The sequence below is a fragment of the Artemia sp. Qi Xiang Cuo genome, chromosome 18, assembly GCF_049724085.1.
Source record: "Artemia sp. Qi Xiang Cuo chromosome 18, ASM4972408v1, whole genome shotgun sequence".
Lineage (NCBI taxonomy): Eukaryota > Metazoa > Arthropoda > Branchiopoda > Anostraca > Artemiidae > Artemia > Artemia sp. Qi Xiang Cuo.
The window spans coordinates 3909319-3934786 of NC_142811.1; the positions used below are offsets into that span (position 1 = coordinate 3909319).

A 25468-nucleotide genomic window follows, 5' to 3' on the forward strand; every position below is an offset into this window, starting at 1 on the left:
GGAAAGAAGAATATAACGAATATTTCACCTGTCTGCAACAAGGCATTCTCAGCGTTGAAACAGGGAAAGAATTTAAACCGCAACTGTTTTAAAAGCAAAGAATGCAAAATCAAAAGCGAATAATAATAAAAAAAATAAAATAAACCAATGAAAAATCCAAGAATCAAACATTTCTTTTTATTATTTTTCCTTTTCTTTCTTTTGATTTCATTTTTTCTATTCTTTTGAATATTTTTCCTTTTTTTTTAACTTGTTAAAGGAGATAGGAGAGAAGCAGAAGAAGATCTAACAAATATTTCATCTGTCTACAACAAGGCATTCTGAGAGTTGAGACAGGGAAACTATTTAAACCACAATTGTTTAAAAAAAAAGCAAAGAATGCAAAATCAAAAGCGAATAAAAAAAAAAAGAAAAAAAATCAAACTAATGAAAATCCAAGAATCAAACCTTAATTTTAACTATTTTTCATTTTCTTTCTTTTGATTTCATTTTTTCTATTTCTTTTGAATACTTTATACTTTAAATTTAAATTTTTTCCTTTTAACCTGTTAAAGGAGAAAGGAAAGAAGAATATAACGAATATTTCACCTGTCTGCAACAAGGCATTCTCAGCGTTGAAACAGGGAAAGAATTTAAACCGCAACTGTTTTAAAAGCAAAGAATGCAAAATCAAAAGCGAATAATAATAAAAAAATAAAATAAACCAATGAAAAATCCAAGAATCAAACATTTCTTTTTATTATTTTTCCTTTTCTTTCTTTTGATTTCATTTTTTCTATTCTTTTGAATATTTTTCCTTTTTTTAACTTGTTAAAGGTGATAGGAGAGAAGCAGAAGAAGATCTAACAAATATTTCATCTGTCTACAACAAGGCATTCTGAGAGTTGAGACAGGGAAACTATTTAAACCACAATTGTTTAAAAAAAAAGCAAAGAATGCAAAATCAAAAGCGAATAAAAAAAAGAGAAAAAAATCAAACTAATGAAAATCCAAGAATCAAACCTTAATTTTAACTATTTTTCATTTTCTTTCTTTTGATTTCATTTTTTCTATTTCTTTTGAATATTTTATACTTTAAATCTAAATTTTTTCATTTTAACCTGTTAAAGGAGAAAGGAAAGAAGAATATAACGAATATTTCACCTGTCTGCAACAAGGCATTCTCAGCGTTGAAACAGGGAAAGAATTTAAACCGCAACTGTTTTAAAAGCAAAGAATGCAAAATCAAAAGCGAATAATAATAAAAAAAATAAAATAAACCAATGAAAAATCCAAGAATCAAACATTTCTTTTTATTATTTTTCCTTTTCTTTCTTTTGATTTCATTTTTTCTATTCTTTTGAATATTTTTCCTTTTTTTTTAACTTGTTAAAGGAGATAGGAGAGAAGCAGAAGAAGATCTAACAAATATTTCATCTGTCTACAACAAGGCATTCTGAGAGTTGAGACAGGGAAACTATTTAAACCACAATTGTTTTAAAAAAAGCAAAGAATGCAAAATCAAAAGCGAATTAAAAAAAAAGAAAAAAAAAATCAAACTAATGAAAATCCAAGAATCAAACCTTAATTTTTACTATTTTTCATTTTCTTTCTTTTGATTTCATTTTTTCTATTTCTTTTGAATATTTTATACTTTAAATTTAAATTTTTTCCTTCTAACCTGTTAAAGGAGAAAGGAAAGAAGAATATAACGAATATTTCACCTGTCTGCAACAAGGCATTCTCAGCGTTGAGACATAAAAACTATATAAACCACAATTATTTTAAAAAAAGCAAAGAATGCAAAATCAAAAGCGGATATATAAAAAAATAAATAAAACCAATGAAAGTCCAAGAATCAAACCTGTATTTTTATTATTTTTCATTTTCTGTCTTTGATTTCATTTTTTCTATTTCTTTTGAATATTTTATTCTCTTTAAATTTTAATTTTTTTTCCTTTCAACCTGTTAAGGAGAAAGGAAAGAAGAAGAAGAATCTAACGAATATTTCACCTGTCTACAACAAGGCATTCTCAGCGTTGAGACAGGGAAACTATTTAAACCACAGTTGTTTTAAAAAAGCAAAGAATGCAAAATCAAAAGCGAATTAAAAATAAACAAAGCAATGAAAAATCCAAGAATCGAACCTCTCTTTTTATTATTTTTATCCTTGTGTATATTTTGTTCTCTTTAGATTTTAAATTCTATCCTTTTTTTAACCTGTTGAAGGAGAAAGGAAAGAAGAAGAAGAATCAACGAATATTTCACCTGTCTACAACAAGGCATTCTCAGCGTTGAAACAAGGATAGCATTTAAAAACAAAGGATAGAAAAACAAAGGATATAAAATCGAAAGAGAATAAAGAGCGAAACCAAACCAATGGGAAATCCAAGAATCACATCTTTCTTTTTATTCTCTTTCATTTTCTTTCTCAGAAGGTTTAGCTTACCTATGAAGGTGAAGTTGTCTTTGGGCATCAAAGATAGTAAACACTCGAGTGTTTACAAAAAAAAGCGTTGTCAAGTTTAACTAATTAGTTTGGCTTAATCAACGTTGAACGTGGCAAAACTAACGAAAATGTGATACTACCCTAAAAACTTCACAATTTCGAAACAAGAAAATCTGGGAAATTACGGTTTTCAGGTTTGATTAGACATGAGACGGAGATAGGGGGCAAACATATATTTTCTATATATTTCCATGTCCTTGATAGTTTAAATTTGACAATATAAATTAGCAGTCCCCTAATCTTTTTGAAGCCTAGGTCCTAGCGATACAGCCTAGGCTCGTCTGCCCGTCAAGTTATGATCATAACTGTAAATAGTCTCGTTATTTTTCGCTAATAATATTTAAACCCCTTCCAGAAACCCTTTACAGACTGTAAGCGGGAGCATGGGGTAAGCTGAGCGTGGAAATATCTGCGGTGGTGGTAGAGGTTTAGGAAGCGAAGCTTGACCCTCCATCCGTAGGTAGCATAAGAAATCCGTCAGGTTGCCTCAACGTCGTGAAGGGGTTGAAAAATTGCTCAGCTTCACGCCGAGCAAGGTGATGGCTAACGCACTGCAGGATGACCTTGAGGAGTGGCACCCCTCAAGTGGCACCATTCCAAACCCCTTGGCTTTGGAATGGCTTTGGGAAAATTATAGCTTAGTAAACGACACATCATTTGTAGTGGAATCTGACTAATGGATAATTCTTCTGGGTTTGGTCTGTTTTGGTGGGCGTTTTCGGGCTAAAAAAAACCTCTTCCTTGATAATTAATATGCTATGGGTTCTCTCCGCGCAGTAGATAAGAAGATAAGATATTTATTTCAAAAAGATCACTATCACAAGCCCACAAAGGGCCGAATTCGGACTTCGGAGTCGACATTATAAATGGTTGCACTAAAACTGGCAAAATGCACAAAACAACAAGGAAATAGAAAAATCATTATGAACAATCTTTTAACAGTCAATAATTAAAACTGTAAAAAGTCAATTAAAAAGTTAAAAAGATAAAAACTCGTCAAACTAAACTTACACAAATACGAATCGGAAAAAGAATTACAACGGACATAAAAAAAGGAAGGGGGGGGGGAATAAGCGAATATACACAAAAAAAAGAGCGAGACATAAAGGCATCGGAATGCTATATGATTCCTTTGTCACTTATATTAAAAACTGCAAAATGGCAACTAGTAAAAAAAAGATAAAAAATGATAAAATAAATAATATACAAATTGACATATGTTTAAAAAACAACATAAAAAGTGGATAGGGAACAAAAAAAAGAAAAAAAGGAAAACAAAGCTGTTTCTTTTATTATATAAGAGAAAAGACAAAATTTATGTACAAATTAATAACTATTTATTATATCAGTAAAAAAAGGGATAAAAGATTTCTTATACCGCAAGGTAGTACAAAGAAGGGGAAATAAGGTGGGGATAGGCTGGGACACAGTTCGTGGAGGACGATTTCTATCAGGTACATGGTAATCAGGGAAAAGGGACGCAGTACGGGGGTTCAAAAGTGCCAACTTACCAAAACAGAGGCACAAATTATTTCTTCGTCTCTCGAGGGTCTCTAGGTTTGAAATATTTAACAAATGCAAATATGGCATTATGCCCTCTTTAAAAATAATTCTTAGAGCTCTCTTTTGGACATTTTCAATTTTTTGTGTTGCTTCATTAGAGACGCCAGGGTGCAACACAGGACAAGCGTACTCAAATATGGGACGCACAAAAGAAATGTATACTTGCAGTAAATGTGAGTGGGGGCAACTTAATTTATTTAAAAGTTTAAGGAGGGAAAGCGAGGAGTTTGCTTGTCGTAGGATATTATTTATATGGACATCCCATTTCAAATTGGAAGAAATTGTAACACCAAGGAGTTTAAGAGATGTGACGGAGGTTTCAGGAGGAACAGGAGGAAGAAAAAGGGGAGGGGATTTAAGGAGACTTGCTGAGACTATTGCGTATTTGGAAGGGTTAACTGTCATTTCAAGGGAAGAGGCCTCACAGGCAATATCTTGGAGTATGCCCATTGGGCTGCTGAACATGTTTTTATGACAGATCTCTAAAACTGTCAAGTCATCGACAAATTTCTACCTATTGTCATAAAGGGTTGAAAGGCTGTTAATCACAAGAGAAAAAAGGAGAGGGCCTAAATTAGTCCCCTAGGGAATGCCATTAAATATGGGGAGATGATCTGAGAAACAATTTAGATATTTAACTGCTTGAGATCTAGTAGAGAGAAAAGAGGCAACGAGCTTAACAAGGAAAGCTTCAATGTAGAATTCCTTTATAAGTTCATCTGAGCAATTTTTTGTTAATCAAAATGGAAGCTCTTTGAATAACAATCGAAATCTGATTCAGCAACCTGTTAGATTTTTCAAGTAACTTATCTTTGGTATCGACATAATTAATCAGGTAATGAGAAGTTGACGTGGATTTGTGATTACCAAACTGTCTAAGATAAATAAGGAGGAGGACTTTTATCTTAAGTCAGTCTGCGAGAAAACTTTCATACAATTTTGAAAAAATCGAGGTGAGGGTAATAGGACGAATGCCATCAAAGCCAGGCTTCCCATTTTTCTTTTTGATTGGGGTAATAAAGCCGTGTTTCCAATATTGAGGTAACTGTCCAGATTCGGTAATTTCATTAAACAGGGTGGATAGGGGTTTTGAGAGGTAATCACTGAAAGCTTTAATCAGAGGAACAGGAATATCTAAAGGGCAAATGCTTGATCGTTTTAGTTTTTCAATTTTTTTTATAACATCAAGTGGAGAAATATGTGGGAGTGAAAGAGGATCAGGAATATTTGGAAATACGTAAGATAGTGGTGGGAAACTCCTGGATAATATAAGCCAGTCTCATGTTGAGTTCATTAGTTGTAGTCTTTGGAGGTTCATTTATATTAAAATTTTGTTTTTCTTTACTCTTGACGGTAAGTTTTTTTTATTTCAGAGTACCAGTTCTTTGGTTTATCCGGGCGCAAGTATTTAATTTTATTTTTATAGTAGGCTCGGGCAGCTTTTTTAATTTGACTTTTTAATTCCTTTCTTAATTTATTTGCTTCAGCTAAATTACCCCTCTTAAATAAGCTTATTTTCGTGCAGAATAACATTTTTATTTGATTATTTCTGTAAGGTTTATCAGTGGAGCATTTTCTGATTTTTTTTTTCCGGGAAACATAATGAGCAGGAATCAATTAGTTTTTTGTAAAAAATCAAAATTTTGTCATCAAGGTTATTAGAATTATCAAGGTCTGACCAACTTTCACTGGTCAGCTATGATCCAAAATAAAAAAGTCCTGTGTCACTGAGGGGACGGCAAACCCTAATGGGAGTAGTAAAGGAATGTTTAATGGCTGAAGAGGGAGAAAAAAGAAGACAACAGTGATAACTGTCTTCTAATGGTGACAGTGCTTTCGGGGAGTTGTAATACTTGCTGATCTTTGAACAAATAACATCCAAAGAGGTGTTACCATTCGTTGTAGATATTCTAACCAGCTGTTTAATATTAAGAGAGTTACAGATAGAGTCAATTCTCAGGTCATTCGCATCGCCAAGTAAGCAAATACCAGCGTTCGGATACTTTGACAACACAAAATCAGCACTTATAAGAAATTGTTGGATAAATTTGCGTTTCTGGTCAATACTTTGGTTAGGGGAATGATAAAAGACGGCGGTTACAATTTAATTGAAAGGGCGGGGAAGTACTTTCGGTCGAAGGCTCAGCCATAGAATTTCATCATAATCTGATAAGTTGGGGGTTGGGATGAGTTTAGGTTGGAGGTTATCTCGGACATAATATTTGTAGCATAATATTTGTAGGCATGAACATATAATGAGTCGGAGGTAATAGGCTTGAGATTGTCTGTGCAGGATTTCAACTTATGTTGACAGAAGAGCATCGCCAAGTGTGGAAAACCACGTTGTAACCATGATGGACCCAGGATTGCAAAAAGCCCAGGGACCCAGGATTCAACTGGAAGCCCCAGGGACTTCTTGCTGCCTGGTTCTAAGCCGGTTTAAGCACTTCGATGTAGACTTTAGAAGATATGTGATCCCCGTCCTGCACTGGTTCTAGGACCATTGCTTTTCCTGAGGCCACAATAATTTCGATGATTTAAAGAATATGAATATTACAACTTGGAATGTTACGACGTTAATTAAAATCAGGAGTTAAGCAGGACTGTGTTCTATCCCCATTTATACAAATCGTTTTGATGGACTTTGTCTTTGGGAGCAGAGCAAACCAAATGGGCGAACATGGAACCAAATGGGGAAGTAAAACATTCTTGGACCTATATTATGCTGATGATTTAAGCATCCTAGATGAAAGTGTGAGCAAAATGAATGAATTTTTAGACCTTTTGCGGGTTCAAGGGGCTAGAAAAGTTCGAAAATTAATATTAAGAGGACTAAGTCGCTAAGGCCAGGAATAAGTGAAGATGATAAGATGATGTTTGATAACGAAAAGATTGATGAGGTGGACAGCTTCACTTACCTTGGTAGTATTATTAGTAAAGATTTTGGGAGCTGTGAAGATGTTAAAGTAGAATAGCAAAGATCCAGGGTATTTTTTCATAGTTGAAAAATGTTGGCAAGAATAGAAAGATAAGTATGGGAACCAATATTGGAAGTTCGTGATAAAGTATGGTTATGAAGCATGGGCACTCCGAAAAACGCAGGAAGATTTGCTAGATATTTTCCAAAGAAATTGCTTACGGATTGTTTTGGGTACCCGACTAACTGATCGTATCTCAAACAGTCGGCTTTACGAAAAGTGTGGGTCAATTCTACTTTCTACGGTTATAATGAAAGAAAGGTTGAGATGGCTAGGGCACATTCTGCCGATAAAGGATGGCAGATTGCAAAAGATTGTCCTTTTCGGCCAACCGTCTAGGGCTAAACGAAAAATAGGTTGTCCTGGTTGGGGTGTGACGATGTCATAAGGAAAGATTTAAGGGACATAGGAACTTCCCGGGAGGGTGTAAAGAGCGAGGCTTTGAATAGATTGGGATGGAGGAAGAGCATGTGTAGCAGAGTCAACCTCAGACGGCTTGGTGCTGCGGTGAGCTGTTAGTAGTTGTAGCAATAATATTAAAAAACATAATTTCCACAACGAAAATTTACTGGGTTGGATGTTCTCTATTCTTGTTCATCAGCACGCCTAGCTTTGGACAAACATAATTTTTTTTCTCTTTATTATCATTACAGTGGCTCTTTTTATGGGTTCAATGGATAATTTTACATAATAGATAATAGGTAATTTTCAACATAATAGATAACAGATTAATATTCAAATTAATAGATAATTTTAATAGAAAAACTAGATTTCAAGTGAAGTTATATGTCTTCCAACCAACGAAAACTCCCCAACAAAACCGATTCAGAAACAATAGGGCTAATGTTTTTTGTTAGTCAATCTGTCATAGTTCAATCAAATTGCGCAAAATCCTAATAATCTAACTGTACATTGTTTTTTTTTTTTTTTACTTTACTATTGCTACTAATAAAAAGAACCGAATGCAGCACCATGCCAAAGCCAACACAGTCAGGACAGCAAAGATGGAAAAAAAAAAACACATGAAGCAAGTACGGCAAAACTGTCAAACTGATAAGGATCGAAGTGACCCATCGTTTTGAACCTATTTGGCTTGTTGTTAAAATAAAATCAATCAAATCAATGATTATTATTTTAATTACACCCCCCCCCCCACTAATCATTCTGTTAATGCCTAGCCTTATTTAATACACCTAATCGTTGAGACTTGAATTGAAACAAAAAGGAAAAGAAAATCATACATTTATTTTGAAAAGTTTGTTTGCTTTTCATTATGAATTAAGATAACCTTTGGCCTCAATGAAAAGGAAAAATAATAAGATCTTATTCAATCTTTAAACCAGTGTAATTATTAAAGTAAAAGAGTTTGTATCCATGCCAGGGTTTCAAAGCTCAGGGCCTCTCTTATAGATATAAATACACATACGCACTTTGCATAGACTTGAGAAGTAAAGTCCGTGACCTGTGCTAGTCAGACCCATTGCTTTTTTGAGGCCATAACAGTTTCATTGATTTAAATAATATAAAAATCACGAATAGAAATGTTATGCCGTTGAAAAACAACTACCGTATTGACGTTTTGAGTGACGAACTCGGATGTTTTGAACTGGACTTGTTAGGAATTTCAGAAACTCATTTTCTAGGGCTAAGAAACACAAAATGAGGTAATATAGAATTAGTTTAATAAGATAGGAAGGATGAGGTACACAGGCAGACAGTAGGGCTCATGATGAATAAGGAAGCTGCTAAGTCTTGCATAGTCTGGAAAGGGTGTTAATAATAGAATGTTAGTTGCTCATTTTACGACCAAGAAGTACAAGATATCCGTCCGAAGCCAATCAAATCACTTGTTTTATCATATAACTAGGATACACGGAAAGATAAAGCAGAATACTGCAAAACCAACATTATCTGGTTTTAAGCCCATCACTATTAAATCACTATTAAAATAATAAGATGTGATTTAGTAAATTAGTGACGTAATAAATTATACGACTAATAAAACAGTGAGAAGCATTTACTCATACCTGAATTTACACAAACACGAACAGAGAGGTGTCGGTAAATCAAAATATAAAAACGAAAAAAAAGACCATTCATAGTAATGAGCAGAAAGTAAATAACGACTAGGTACGTATCTTTTTTTTGGAGGAGGGATAATTAACTACTTTTAATTGAGAAATTGAAAAGGAAATGCCAAAAATTTTGGAAAATTTAGGGTTTCGGGGGAGGGTGGGACCCCTGCGTACATTAGTGATGGTGACCGTTGTCAAAATAAACCAAAACTCTAAAACATAGAGTATTCAAGTGGAATAGAATATTCGGAATATCAACTTTCCAAAAGTATTCAGTGGAATAAAAGCATGGACATACAAAGCTCAGCTTCATATACTGATTTTAAATATGTAAAACTAATTAAATTCAAAATTACCCAGCATAAGAATTCAATACAAGAAAATTTGTGTTCCGCTTAGAAAACATTCCGCCTTTTCACTTTGTGTGTAAACCGCTTAGAAAAAGGGGAAAATCACCCCTAAAATATGAAGTTGGGGCTTTGACAAAAATTACATGATCAAATCAAATGCGTCTGAGATACCTGAGGTCTCTTACTGATGTCGTACGACATCGCAGAAGGATTTTAAACCTAAATTAAGAGCTTTGATACCTTTTCCAAGTGAATAGAAAGAGATCGGAAAAGAAGGAAGTGCTATTTTGCACTGCAAAACAACAGTTTTGGCTTGAATAGGGTCAAAAGGTATCAAGCAAAGATCCTGAAACAGCCAATTTGTTTACACATACAACCTCCCATTTAAGAAATAAACCTTCCGGGTGGTTGCACATTCATTCCTAAATACATACGCAGTCTATGATGTATTACAGGTAATTACTTGGTAAAAAAAAAGAAAGAAAAAAAACTGTCTTTCTAATTTAGTAACTGAGATAAATGAGAACTTTAACAAAGTCTAGACCTTACTATAAAATCCACATATGTTATGGACCGTTTCTACGGTCCATATTGCACGGTTTTCTATCATCTATTAGGGGACAGGAAGCGAGGAATCGATAGACCTTACTATACAGTTCGTGGTAACGAACTGTATAGTAAGAGAAGTATAAGCGGCATAAGTATAACATATATACTTATATAACATATATTATACTTATACATACTATACATTTTTTTTAATTCACGTACGTATAGAAGAATTTATTTCTAAGGGCGCAACGATTCTAACAAATAAACACGACACATAGGTGACATCACAAGGAAAACATAAAGAATTATGGAGAAAATTATGAAAATTATGGATAAATATATATATATATATATATATATATATATATATATATATATATATATATATATATATATATTATGCTTATATAACATAAGTATAACGGTATAAGTGTAAGAAGTATAACAAAAAGAGAAGTATAAGCGGTCAAGTTATATTGCGTCCACGGAAGACCGAGCTCCTATTTCTGAAGACATCGAAGCAACCATTATAAGCATTGTGTAGAGCGTGGTCTGGATTCAGAAGTAAAAATTCTTGGTATCAAAGTTGAATGCGCTACTCCGGAATCCCCAAGTCCTCCTAAACAGGCTTTGTTGCAAAAAAATAAACCTCCACTGAGAAATTAAAACCACATCCTAATTCGAATACAATTCCAGAGCTCAAAGTGTTATAATTTGTGTAAATAATTGTTTCACTTTATTGCAAGTATCATGTTCAAAAACATACACAAAAAAATAAATGCAGTTGAATATTGTTAATGTTATCCTCACCATTTTCAAACAGTTCGTGGTAACGAAATGTATAGTAAGAGCGTCTCAATAGTAAGCGAAACTCTAAAAAACGGGATTCTAATATCAATAGATACATCAAAAGAATCGGATTTTTATGCTGATCTTAAATATACAAGTTTCATCAAGTTTACTCATGTTCATCAAAAGTTATGATCCGGAGAAAATTTGCCCTATTTTCAAAAAAAGGAAAACATCCCTATTTTCAAAAAAAGGAAAACATCCCCTAAAAGTCATAGAATCTTAATGATAATCACACCATCCAGATTCAGCGTATCAGAGAAGTTTAAAGTAGAGGTTTCAAGCTCCTATCTGCAAAAATGTGGAATTTTGTATTTTTGCCAGAAGAAAGATCACGGATGCGTGTTTATTTGCCCTTTTTTGTACTTTTCCCCAGGGATGATCGTATCGACCCAGAGGTCCTAGAATTTTGCGAGAGGGCTTATTTAAACAGACATTAAAATTTCTAGTGCTTTTTTTAATAAAAAAAAAAAATAAAAAATAAAGATAGAATCACTTTTTATAAAAAATTATTACTACTGATGACGGTCAGTGCATATGTGACCGAAATATCTGGTATTTTTTTGTGAATTTTCTATACACTGTCTATTAAGAAGGATTTTATCCCTATTTTGAACTTTTATTTTAGAATTATTGATAAAGGTGCGTATGAAGCATCAAAGTGGCTTTTAGGGTCACTTTTTCAAACCCGTCTAAGAGACCCATCAAATCAATAAATGCCAATGCTTTATTCGAAGATGAGCTACACAAGCTACTACGAGCCAAATTCTAAAAAAAGCAACAAAACAAAACTAATAAAAAACAAATACAAAACATATTGAATGTGCAGGTATATACGTATAATGTGCAAACTAAAAAAGAAAAGAAAAATGGCAGAGAAAAATTAAAGGCTGAAATAGGGAACATGCGCATAAAAAAGAGAAAAACTTTGAACAGGAAAGGAGGGGGGATGCAAAGAGATAGACCATTGTTGATGCAGTAAGAGTGGAGTTTCTCCGGTATCTTCCAGTAAAGACACAAATAGGTAATATATATAAATAGGTAATGAAGAATAAATAGATAATTTTGAGGAGGCTAAGAATCAAATACATTCTAAGGCCACACTGGCAATACATGACGTATGAAAACAAGAGAGGATAGGAAATAATAAATGAAAAATCTAATCAAATCGGTGAGAAAACGAAGATTTTGTCACCCAGTTGTAAAATATGAAGACGAAGAACAAGCAAATATTTCGACAAGGACCTCCGCAAAGTCGTCTTCAGTGCTAAAAAAAAAAAAAAAAAAAAAAAAAAAAAAAAAAAAAAAAAAACCTTTCCTCTCTTGTTTTCATACGGTAAGAATAAACCATAGCAAGTATCAAGTGTACAACATAATGGGTGATACAAGTATGGCTCACATTACCATATGGCGTCAATACTGGGGATGCTTTTAACTTTTAACTGGTCATAATAAACCTTTCAGTGTCAGAAAACTTTCGAAGGCTTTCAACATATTAGACCAGGCACACACACAACGGAGAAGGGAGCATTCCCCTTCCAATTATTGATTTTTTAAGACATTTTCTGACAATTTCTCTTTTCTTTTTACGTTTTCCTCAGTTTGAATCTTCTCGTAAAATAAATCCCTGGGCATGTATCTACAATACATGCCCAGCCTTCTCAATTGTGAAGCCTTCTCAAAGTATTGGTGTAGCCTTCTCAAAGTGAGAATTTTGATATGATGAAATCTTTCAAAACCATGTTTGAAAATACGAAATACTATTATCCATGTATGTACAAAAGCAAAAAGACACTATACCTGAATTAGTTGAAGAGAGTATTACTTCTAAGGGTGCAAAACTGCGACGATAAGCAGGTGGCATCTCTTCAACATAATCCATACTGAAACTAGGTCTTCTAGAATAGATGGCACTGAGACTCAACGCGTCTTGACTTATCACATGAATCCATGGCTGTAAGAATAAGAATTTAGGAAAAAAAGGTAATTCAAAAGTTAGTATGCTGCACAAAAGCAGTTATTTACAGAAGATTTAGCTACAAAGATACGACATAAAACAACAACATTTTATAGCAAAATATCGTATTTCCAACTTTTTTTTATGCAAAAGAGAATATAACGCATTTATGGAAAACCGAAAATTTCTAACAATAATAATAACATTTACTCCCCCCACCATCTGCAAAAATAGATTGGAGTGGAGCACTACAAAAAGAAAAAAGAAAAGAAAAAGAAACCAGCTTCAAAAAGATAAAGATACAACACTCAGTGTAATTCACAACACTCAAGTAAATGCAGATGAGAAACGTCGTCTATCTAAATTAACTTTTAGCACTGGATTATTTCGAATGCTAGACCATATATTTCAAGGCGGGAATTCCTATAACGCTTGGGTATGTACAGTAAAAATTTTGCAAATTTATAGTAGCACTTTTTGATATTTTCACTGTCTTTCACTGACAGCATGTGGGATGCACCGGCAAGGTAGGTTATGTGTGGTGAGCATACTGAACAATAAATCGAGGCAAGAGATTTCCTGGAGTAGCGTCCGTGATTGGGCACTACAGACCCATAAGCACATTTAATGGCTTTAGTTGTTTAGTTTAGTTTAGCCCAATAGATTTAAAGTCACTCAGGAGTCGATTAAGGTTCTCTTGTAAGTCTGCTTTGGATCTACTGAGCAGAAGGACGTCGTCAGTGTATGCAAAGTAAGATAGGTCAGTGCCATGCAATAGGAGAGAGGGCGAGATACGGCCCAGAATCTTGAAGATGGCATGTTTGAAAATAAGAGGACCTAGAACGCTGCCTTGCCTCACACGTCTTCTGATTTTTACAGGATCTGAAATTTTGCCTTTCCACTTGGCCAACACAGTCGAATTTTCGTACCAAAATTTCAGAGTACTCACTATGCTCGAACTTACTCCATTGTGCAGTAGAGCATTCATTGCTTGCATGTGATTGACGCTATCGAATGCTTTCGATATATCAATAGTGCACATATACAGAGCGACTTTTTTCCTTCCGATTCCATAAGTACGTTAGCAAGAAGGCGATGAGCCTCTGGGCACCCGATACCTTTCTGGAATCCAACCTGATTGTCCCTAAAGTGTCCAGTATCAAGCTCAGAGAAGATCACATTTTCAAACACTTTGCTCAAGATGCACGAGACGGTTATGGGTCTATAAGATTTCCTTGGATAAGTATCAAACTTACCCAACTTATTTGAATTTTTCTTCCAAAAAAAACAAAAAAACACTATATATATATATATACTTCAAAGGCACTATACATACACACACACACATATATACATATATATATATATATATATATATATATATATATATATATATATATATATATATATATATATATGTATGATAAAGAGCATACACACATATATCATCAAAAGAACGTGACATTCACTTCGAACATAATTCATTGTAAAAAAAAAAATATATGAAAAAGGTCAACACTTAATTAAAAATTCAAAAATAAAAACAAAATAGAGAACAATAAAATTGATGCAAATACATAAAAAATATATATATATATAATGAGTCAAAAACTTAGTTAAAAAGTCAAAAAAAAAAAAAAAAATCTATAACAGTAAAATTAAAGACTAATTCTCCTGGCTATTGTACAACTCAACAAAACTCGGAACAAAACTCTTCCGATACCTTTCATGTTTAGTGGGGATGCGAGTCAGATCGGGGACTTATTGAGATTTTATACGGGACCGTCTGTTACGGGCAGGAAAGTAGGGTTCGGAGATGATGGAACGTTATCGAGGAACGGACAGGGTCTTGGTACCGAAACAAAGTCATAAGAGGTTCCTTCTTTCGGCCAACGTGGTGATCTTGAACTTACCTAGTAGATAATGATATGGAACCTTCCCTTCCCCATTCATGATTCCAACTGCTTGTTTTCGGACATTTTCAGTCTTATAAATTTGATATGAAGAAAGACCGAAATACTATAGTGGACAAGCATACTCCAGTATTGGCTGGATAAAAGAACAATAAAGCTTAAGAAGATCCCTAGGAGGGCAAGAAAATTTTATCAAAAGTTTTAGAAGGGAAACCAAAGTGGATGCATGTTTGAGGATGTTTTGAACATGGGCTATCTCACTTCAAGTCACCGGTTTATGTCATCCCAAGTAGTTTAATGCATGGGACAGATTTTGAGAGAAATATGGTTAGTGAAGAACAGGGTGATTTTAAAAAATTAACTGTCATAACTGAGCATTTATTAGCATTAACTTTCATCTTCTACAAAGAAGCTTCCTGTGTTACATTATCAAGTAATGTCATAATTGAGCATTTAATATTTCGTCGACAAACCTCAAATGCAGACAGGTCGTCAACATACTTCCATCGCTCTGTTTGGTCAGTCATGAGGCTATTAACCATTATAAGAAATAAAATGGGACTCATCAGAGTTCCCTGGGGCACCCCACTAAAGATAGGAAGGGGATTGGAAAACGATTTGTTAAAAAGGAGGCAGTAATTTTAACTAGAAAGGGACTCACTTGAAACTCCGTCAGCAGTTTATTTAAGAGGATATTGTGGTCAATTAGGTCGAACGCTTTCTGCAGATCAATTAATAAAAGATTAAAATTAAAAGATTAAAAAGATTAAAATTAATAAAAGATTAAAGATTATCAGCGTTTTCAAGGTTTTTAAGAATGGTGTCATGAAGACCAACAAGATAGTGTGAAGTAGATATCTCCTTCAGGTTTCCAGATTGTTGTAAGTCAATAAGTTCAAGAATTAGCTAATTTAGCCTTAACCAATTAGCTATGAAACCCTCATACATTTTTGAAAAAACTGGGGTTAAGGTGATTGGTCGAACTCCAGTAAAATCGTTCACGCCTCCCTTCTTTAGGATTGGAGTAATATAGCCCAGCTTCCAACACGACGGGTAACATCCGGAATTACTAATATCATTAAAAATACTGATAAGGGGTGTTGATAGTTCATCAGGGATTACTTTTATTGGATCAATTGGGATATCAATGGAACAAATACTAGTTTTTTTCTCAGTTTCTGTGTTTTTTCTTTTATTTGCTTCGCCGAAATTTCCGGGATTTTATCTTTTGGAGTTTCAGGGATTAGCTGATTCTTCGAGAGGGGGGGGGGGAACGTCTGCAAAATGCTAGCTAGGTGTTTATTAAGCTCACTTGCTGTCTGCTCAGGCGGTTCATCCAGAAGAAAATCAAGGTTCTTGCACGACCGACCCCCTATTTCTTTCACTTTCTTAAACCATTGCTGAAGTTTGCTCTGTTTTAAGTCATTTAATTAATTATTACCATAACGCAAAGCTGCACGATGTATTTCGTTCTTAATTTGTTTACGGAGGGTTAATGCTTCCACTTTCTTTCCAAAGCGAAAAAGTTTTAGTTTCAAATGGATTAGTCGTTTTTTTTCATTAATGTAAGGTTTATCTGAGGAACATGCCTTCTTGGTAACCTCTGGGAAACAATTTCGGTAATTTGTCATCAATTTAGTTTGAAACAAACTAACCTTTGAATTAAGATTTACACACGACAAAACATCATTCCAACTCTCGGACGTAATCCAAGAACTAAAATCAAAAAGACCCTGACTTGTTATTGGGCGGTACGAAAATTCAGAAATTGAGCAATTTGTTTTGAAAACTAGCAGTGGTTTCAAAAGTGGCATGAAATTATAGCTACCACCAAGGGGAGGAAGTGTAGTTGGAATATTGTAGTTGTTTTAAGGTTGGTGCAAATAACATCCAAACTGGTTCCACCTTTTGTAGTAGGGAAATCAACAATTTGCTTAAGCTTCTGATCATTGCATAGACAATTAAGACTTAGTTCGTTCGCGTCCCCTGCTATATAGATGCCGGCATTTGGATAGTTCGTCGTCACAAAGTCAAGACTTGCTTGTAGCCTGTCATGAAAATTATGAGGAGAACAAGCATTCTGTCCGGGTGAATAATAAAGAGAGTAAATTATTAAATTAGTATAATGCCGCGGTAGGCATTTGGGCTTTGTAGATATCCTAATGATTTTATCGCAATCACCGAGACCTCGTACAGGGATAAGGGTAGGAGATAGGCAATCCTTTGCGAAAATCGTTACTCCTCCTCCTTTTTTCCGAAGTGGGTCGTCAACCGGGCGTAACCTTATAAACTCCTGAAAACCGGTCATTTTAAGATCTAAATTTTGTCCCTGGAATTCAGTAACTGCAATTACACCAATAGGGTTCAATTTTGCTGTTGCTTCTAACTCAAGTAAAGTTTCAAAATTTAAACTTTCGGCGTTCGTAAGGAGAAAAACGGGGGAATGATAACGTTTTTTTTTTATCAAACTCTTTAATAACAGATTTCTTCAAAAAAGCTTTGTTCTGAGGCAGCTTAGGCAGGGTGCAGGTATTAAAATCAATACCGGGAGTGGGGAGAATATCCCCTAAAAGTGAAATATTATCATTTGGATTATTGTAGGGAGGTTTGCCGGAAGGCTCAAACTCACAACCCTGAACCAAGAGACTACTAAACCAGTTTTGAAGTGAAAGGGGTAGAGGTTCACTTTTAAAAGTTGGGGGTAAACTGAGAGAGCCACAGGTAAGATTTTGCTCTTTTGTAAAATTTTCTTCTATTAAAGAGGGGAAACTATAGCTTTCATCTGAATAATCACGTGTGATCAGTGAAGCATTATTAAGTGCAAAAGGTCTCAGACCTGAGTCACGTTGACAGGGTTGGCATGAGGTAAAAAACGAATGGGTTGGAGGTGGGGTTTCGCGGAGATAGGGTAAGAAGGAGGCAAATTGGGAAGAAGGGGGGGAAGGGAAGGTAGGAGAAGGAGGGGATGAGAAGGTAGGAGAAGGAGGGATGGGTACTGACGTTTCTAAGAGGCTGGGTATAATATTGGAACGAGGATTTTTTTTTCAAGAGTTTGGGACGGGAGCTGGTTAAAAGAGGAGGGGGAGTAGGAACTCGAAAGGGGTTTGTTAATTGTTGAGCCATGTTTGACGGACTTTGGTGGGAGATTATTGCTTGGGTGTGGTGTACTAAAAAAGGACGGCCAAAGGGGGAGGAGTGGCTCTTACAATTTATATCTTTTACAGATTGGTGCAATTTTCTTCCTGGGGGTAGATAAAAAGAAGGAGAAACCTTAAAGTGCGTTTTAGTGCAACCAAAGCAACAACCACTAGAAAAAATGGTACATATATTATTTAGATACTTGACGGTGGCATCGGACCGATGAGGACGCAACCTGGCCAACGGCCGGGGTAGCTTTTCTGTTTTTTTGTCAAATATAAATTCTTAAGTGTGATCGATGACCCAGAAGCATGGGCCAAATTACAAGCACTGTCGACACAAGATAAATCTGCGCATATATTAAGATGAACGAAATAACAGTTACTATTTTTGCAACATCCTGAGATAAAATGCTTACAAACATGTATAAACTGACAACGATTCTTTTTCCTACAAAAACCACTCTCGAAAAACCTGCATATAATATTACGTTCTTTGTTAGTTAAGGACTTGCGCGTACCTTTTTGTTGAACTATTTTTTCAAAAACAGTTAGTAGTTCATCATCTTTAGTCGGTTGAAGGTCACGAGACTTGTTCTCGTCAGTTACACTTTCGTCAGCTAATTTAACACTCCAAAGCCTCGTCATCGAAGAGCATTCTTACACTGCATGCACTTTTTACGTCACTTAATGAGTTACAAGTCTGATCGCCCGGGGCTTGTATATAATTATTCATTTCAGAGCTAAAGGGAGACAAGGGTAATTTTGCGGGTGGCACGGGAGAAAGGATTCGCAACTGATTTAACTGAGTCATTAGGGTGTCAATAGTTGCTGTTTTTTTCGTCAGCTAGGTTCTGGAGGTTACACTATAATAACAAAAGAGTAGTACCATTCAATCCCACCCAAGGACACTCTTCCAAAACTCTTGTTAACATGATGGAAATCAAAAGCCGGAACAAAAGAGTAGCACCATTCAATCCCACTCAAGGACACTTCCAAAACTCTTGTTAACATGATGGAAATCAAACACACTAAATAGTTAAATTCATGTTTAAGGGTAAATAGGTTTAAGATTAGGGTAAAAATCAAATCAATTTTTCGAACTCTCCTCCGATTTTTTATTTTTATCCGCGGATTCAAGAAATTACTACACGATATTTTAAAGCGTATTTCTTTCTCTAGGTACCCAAGGGTTTATTTTGATGAAAAATTTTACATATTTACTTGATATATTTTATTCAGTTTTGTTTCTAAGCCTATTGTAAATCGTTGCTTTGTTGAGTATTTTTACAATTTCGGTTTATGTATTTTATATACTCCTCAATTTGGAAGGAAATAAATAAAATAAATAAATAAAATAAAATAAATGTAAATCCTCTCACTCCAGCCCCACGTACGGGTTGTTTGAAAAAACTGGGTTCTGAAAAAAACACGTACGGGTTGTCTCGTAGCCTTCGTAAAGCGATAATCTCTAGTATTCCCCCCTCTTTCTGCCCTACACCTTCTATATTTTCATCATCCATCCATATAATGTGCATTGTCATAGTTTTTGCTCAACTGTTCCTACAGTTCCAAAATTCTTCGCGGAATGCGTAGAAGCGTTATTAAAAAGTTTAAGAGACTGATTTTAATGATTAAAACATGATTCAAAACAAATACCCCCTCGTCTCTCTTATTTAGAAAAAGAGAAAGAAGCGGAAGGAGAAGGAACGGAAACAGAGAAAGAGACTCACTTCTGGTACCCTTGAGTGCCATGGTTGAGGATGTAGAGAAGAACTACTCGGAGGCAAAACAGGGTCAAAATCCATTGGCTAAAAAAAAAAGGAAATTATAACGAAAATAAAAAAAAAATTAACGACAAATAAAATTAGAACGAAGCTTATCGCCATGGTGACAATAACTAAAAAAAATTTATCAAATAACACAAAACCTTACTTAAAAGAACACAAAATTATTGGATCTAAGAATTCAAATAAGGGGGAAATAAAGCACAAAATGATGTCTATTTAACACTGGTTTAAGCAAGCTTCTTCTTACAAAACCAAGGACACAAAAAAACATTTTTGCCCCAGGACCAACGTTACATCTATCCTAGAAACACGACTTTCTAACACAGTCTCGTCAGACTTGATATAATAACTCAATCCAGAAAATATTGCAGATAAATAAATTCGAGATTTCCCCCTCTTTTCGCTGAAAAAAATTGGTTGTTTCTGCATGGTTGATTTTGGCCGATTTTGGATATGTTATTGAGCGAATTTTTCTGAAAATTTTGGTGCCAAAAACATTTTGCTCAAACTGTTGCTCAAATGCTGAAACAAAACCGCATTTATACTGGACCATTTGGCTGTTTTGGCATTATGAAGTTTATAATAGAGAACGGTATTTTCGTCACTATTGTCACGCTGAAACGTCAAAACGAATAAACAAAACTAATTAGTTAAGTCTGACAACACTTTTCACTTATAAAAATTCAAGCATTAGCAATCAGTTGACTCCTGAAAACAAATACACCGTCAAAGGGAAGCTAAACCTTCTTTAGCTGCTCGTTGCCAACCAAACAGCTTATGCATTTAGCTTATCTTTTTTAAGTTGGCACTCGCTACAGACAAAAACTGTATAGCTATATATGGAGGTCTCTCACAGGAGAACTCCTAACTTCTCCTATTTTTTCAGACGAATATGGTTGTGTCTGTTTCCACATAACCAATTCGAACAGTCAGGTTCCACTCTCACTGTCCTTGGTATTTTACATCAAATGTCGTAAAGAAAGATTTAAGGAAAATGGGAACTTCTTGAGAGGGTGTAAAGAGGGAGGCTTTGGATAGATTAGTGCGCAGCTGTGTTGGCATGAGGCGGCTTGATGCTGCCGTGAATTGTTAGTAGTCGTAGTAATATGGTTGTGTAAGTTTCCACATAATCACTTCCAGCAGTCAGATTCCACTCTCCCTTGGTATCTTACATCCAATTTTGACTGAGCCATTTCCTCAGTAAGCCTGATATTATATTCCATGACATTTATTTGAAAGCAAAAACGGAAAAAAAAACATTTTAATAGCTTGTTGACATCCCAAGTATAGAATCCGTCCATTCACTTAATACATTTTATTTTAGCAGTAGCAATTCAAAAGGCACTATATTAATTTTTCTGTAGCAATTCGGATTCATTACACTGTACATTCAGCAAATTGAATCGAATAATCTAATCCATTATTCTGCATCGGCCAAAAGGCTAAGCAAAAGTATTTGTGTGACAAGATGTCACAAGGAGTTTTTAAGGGAAATGGGATCTTCCTAGGAGGGTGTAAAGAGGGAGGGTTTGAATAGATAGGAATGGAGAAGGAGCATGCATAGATGTGTTGGCCTCAAGCGTCTTCATGCTGCGGTGAATTATTATTAGTAGTAGTATTATTCCGTGTTCAACTTTGTTCTCAGGACACTGTTTAGGTTCAGGTTCTTTTATTTACAAACTAAATACAACTACAATATGGGTATGCCCCGCTGAGAGTCTAGCCCGTATTACCAGGACTTTCAGTCCTTTTTTTCTCTCTCAGAGTGTGAGACCTTCTTTATTCATCTACACAAACAGGTAGAAACTAGTACAACTTTATTTGCCGTAAAATTTAGCCCTAAAACGCCCTCCTTTTATAAAACACATTTCATCGAAAAACATCAAACCATCAAAAAGTCTTAAGTACATTTTTCAGCTAACCCACTTTCCTGTGAAAATATATATCATGGAACATAACACTTTCTAGATTACAGCAGGCACAGCTACAAACAACCCAAATTTGAGAGGCATCCCCCCTCTCAAGCCTTTGTTACCCTTTAAATTAAGAGCATCTATGCCTTTAATAGTGGATGAGGGTCGCAAGAAGGTAAATCCAGGATTTCGGCAAAGGAGTTGTCTACCCAACACCCCCCTGGATTCACCACTGAAGCCACAAAGCCTTCCTTAGAATAACATTTTTAGATAAACAATACGAATTCAAAAAACAACAACATACGAACAATCAAATGGATCAAAAAAAGCATACACAAAATTGTTGGAATGCTTTTTAGAAGAAGAATGCTCTCTTAGAAGAGGAGTGCAAGTTGCTAAAGAGCGAAATAAAAGGCCCATGGGGGATTTTTCTATTATCTGTTACTAAGCACTAAAAATCGAAAGAAACATGGCTTTCATTTGAAGTGAAATAGAAAAAGTGAAAACTTTACAAACATAACATTTTCCTATGTTGATGAAGGATTTATATAAAAAGAAAATTTGTAGTTAAAGGTTCACAAAATAATTATAACATAATTAAAAACATACAAACATAACTTTACAAACATAACATTTCCCTATGTTGATGAAGGATTTATATAAAAAGAAAATTTGTAGTTAAAGGTTCACAAAATAATTATAACATAATTACAAACATACAAACATAACTTTACAAGCATAACATTTCCCTATGTTGATGAAGGATTTATATAAAAAGAAAATTTGTAGTTAAAGGTTCACAAAATAATTATAACATAATTACAAACATACAAACATAACTTTACAAACATAACATTTCCCTATGTTGATGAAGGATTTATATAGAAAGAAAATTTGTAGTTAAAGGTTCACAAAATAATTATAACATAATTACAAACATACAAACATAACTTTACAAACATAACATTTCCCTATGTTGATGAAGGATTTATATAGAAAGAAAATTTGTAGTTAAAGGTTCACAAAATAATTATAACATAATTACAAACATACAAACATAACTTTACAAACATAACATTTCCCTATGTTGATGAAGGATTTATATAGAAAGAAAATTTGTAGTTAAAGGTTCACAAAATAATTATAACATAATTACAAACATACAAACATAACTTTACAAACATAACATTTCCCTATGTTGATGAAGGATTTATATAGAAAGAAAATTTGTAGTTAAAGGTTCACAAAATAATTATAACATAATTACAAACATACAAACATAACTTTACAAACATAACATTTCCCTATGTTGATGAAGGATTTATATAGAAAGAAAATTTGTAGTTAAAGGTTCACAAAATAATTATAACATAATTACAAACATACAAACATAACTTTACAAACATAACATTTCCCTATGTTGATGAAGGATTTATATAAAAAGAAAATTTGTAGTTAAAGGTTCACAAAATAATTATAACATAATTACAAACATACAAACATAACTTTACAAGCATAACATTTCCCTATGTTGATGAAGGATTTATATAAAAAGAAAATTTGTAGTTAAAGGTTCACAAAATAATTATAACATAATTACAAACATAACTTTACAAACATAACATTTCCCTATGTTGATGAAGGATTTATATAGAAAGAAAATTTGTAGTAAAAGGTTCACAAAATAATTATAACATAATTACAAACATACAAACATAACTTTACAAACATAACATTTCCCTATGTTGATGAAGGATTTATATAAAAAGAAAATTTGTAGTTAAAGGTTCACAAAATAATTATAATTAAAAATCTAACAATTAAATTAAATAAATTAAAAGATACAAAACGGAGAAAAGGGAACTAAAAGAAGCGACACTTAAAAAACAACAACAAAAGAACTGCGGCGACAAAAATATAATAATTTATGAAAAAAACAAACAAAAAACTAACGCGTGTTAATATCCTGGGTTTAGCTTCTCACCAGTTAAGAAGTTTTTCAGCGTCTAAATCGTGGTGATCTAGACCGTAAAAGGCAATTGTTTTATTCGGGGCCATTTTAACCGGCTAATCTATTATACGCTCGTAGATTTTATCTCATAAACAATATTATATTTCTTCAATTCAATGTCAAAGAAGCTTTTGCACAGAGTACATGTAAGCAGAAGGATCTAAGCCAATGCCCTACCCAGGTTTTTTTTCGGGGGGGGGGGATTTTTTTGTTGTGTCTATATACCATTTTTGTCTTGTACTCGATTGTACCGTGTCTCTTGTACACGGTACGGTTTTTTTTCTTTCAGGGTACGGGTTCTTTTTTCTTCTTTCAGCAATGACTTGTATTACACTTAGATGGCTTAAAACAACCATGCTGCTGTTTTTTCGCTGTTAATTTAAGTCCTTCTTCAAAAAAGCAACTGTTTACATAAACTTAAAAATAGGATAGAAAAACTGCAAACAATAATTTCTATTCTACTAAAAAAAAGCTGACAGTAATCTTATTCCAGGCGAAACAATTGTTTTACAGGCTGGAAGACCACTTCCTAGCATGTTCGAATTGCAATAAGTAGAAATTCTAGAATATCAAAATATAAATAAAAATGAATTCGAAGGTAAAAGAATACATATGAAGAATAGATGAAAGACTATTCAAAATGCTAGCTAATGTTTATAACCCACACGTGGTCCACAAACTTGATGCTTAGGTAATTTCCCTAAAAATCTAGTAATTTAGCAAATCAGCCAAAAAATCCACGAAACATGAACAAAATTCGGATTCAGTGATAACTAACCAGTGGTGGCAGCCCTAATTCTGGCTAAGAACCACAGTTACGGACCGACCAAAATTGTTCAAATTAAGCTGTAATACATAAAAAATAAAATATTCCAAGCTATAAAATTACTCTATAAGAAACTCCTATTGATACAATAGAAAAAAAAAAAAAAAATCCCTGTCTAGTGAATAGCCTTACCTCGGCGTTGCTAGGGCTTCTTGTGCTGGGTGTCCTAGTACTCCGTTCTCTCCTGTTCATCAAGTGGTGCGAGTTGCAAGACAGAAACTCATCAAAAGTACTGGCATTACCAGGAGCTACACTGGATATAGGCACAGCGGGGGGAACGGGTCTCAGACCTTGAGACTGCGAAGAAGGGGGTTGCTGAGATGTAGGCGGTGCTTGTCCACGAACCTGGCTGGATGGTCTTGTAGGACCTCCTAAAAGGGAATTTTCAGCATTTACATTGGCAAAAGAAAAAACTCCTTAGGGAATAGGGATGTGGGAAAACAAAGTCCTCTTGTTAGCACTAGTTTAAAGGATTAAGTACCGCTTGCTGTTGATGGCCAGCGAGTGATGGGTGACTCTTACCTCTCGTTTGAGGCACGAGTGTTGCCTGCCCAAGCCGGTCTGAAGCTGCCACCTACGGCAGAAGAAGGATCAATAACCATACCAAGCGCACAAATTTCTCCAGGCTTTTATACTCAGTCTATATTTGTCAGGGTATGAGACTGGAATAAGAGCACGAATCTAATTTTACACGAGGTCAAAAAAAAAAAGAAAAAAAAGAAAACAGTTTCGACTTTTCTGGATGTCACAAAAAAATAAGAAAAAAAGCGAAACAAAAAATGCTAAAAATACAACATGCCATCCTCTTTGCAGAAATCTACGATTTTAGGACATACTGACCATATCCTCTTCTGAACTTGGTTAATTCAAGGAATATAGACAAAACGATAGATTCCACACAAAAAAAGTGACAAGTGATTGTTTGTCTATTTTTACATTCCGAGACATATTTTTGCGTTTTTCTAACTAGTTATCTAAGAATTTGTCAGAATATAGAAAATGCAGTGGAATCATAGCATACGAGCGCTAACGAGCGCTCGCCTTAAAACGAGCGCTAAAGTTTGAC

The 25468-nt window shown here is 34.4% G+C and overlaps 1 protein-coding gene across 1 annotated transcript in view; it reads right to left on the reverse strand.

Annotated features, from left to right (window-relative positions):
- LOC148941132 (uncharacterized) overlaps window positions 1–25468 on the reverse strand; it is a 104327-nt gene that overhangs the window by 13795 nt on the left and 65064 nt on the right. Inside the window, exons 11-13 of the mRNA XM_089103952.1 lie at window positions 24535–24773; window positions 19596–19673; window positions 12656–12809 (exon numbers count right to left, since the gene is read on the reverse strand). Of these exons, the coding sequence (XP_088960078.1) occupies window positions 12656–12809; window positions 19596–19673; window positions 24535–24773 (471 nt within the window). The remainder of the gene's footprint in view (window positions 1–12655; window positions 12810–19595; window positions 19674–24534; window positions 24774–25468) is intronic.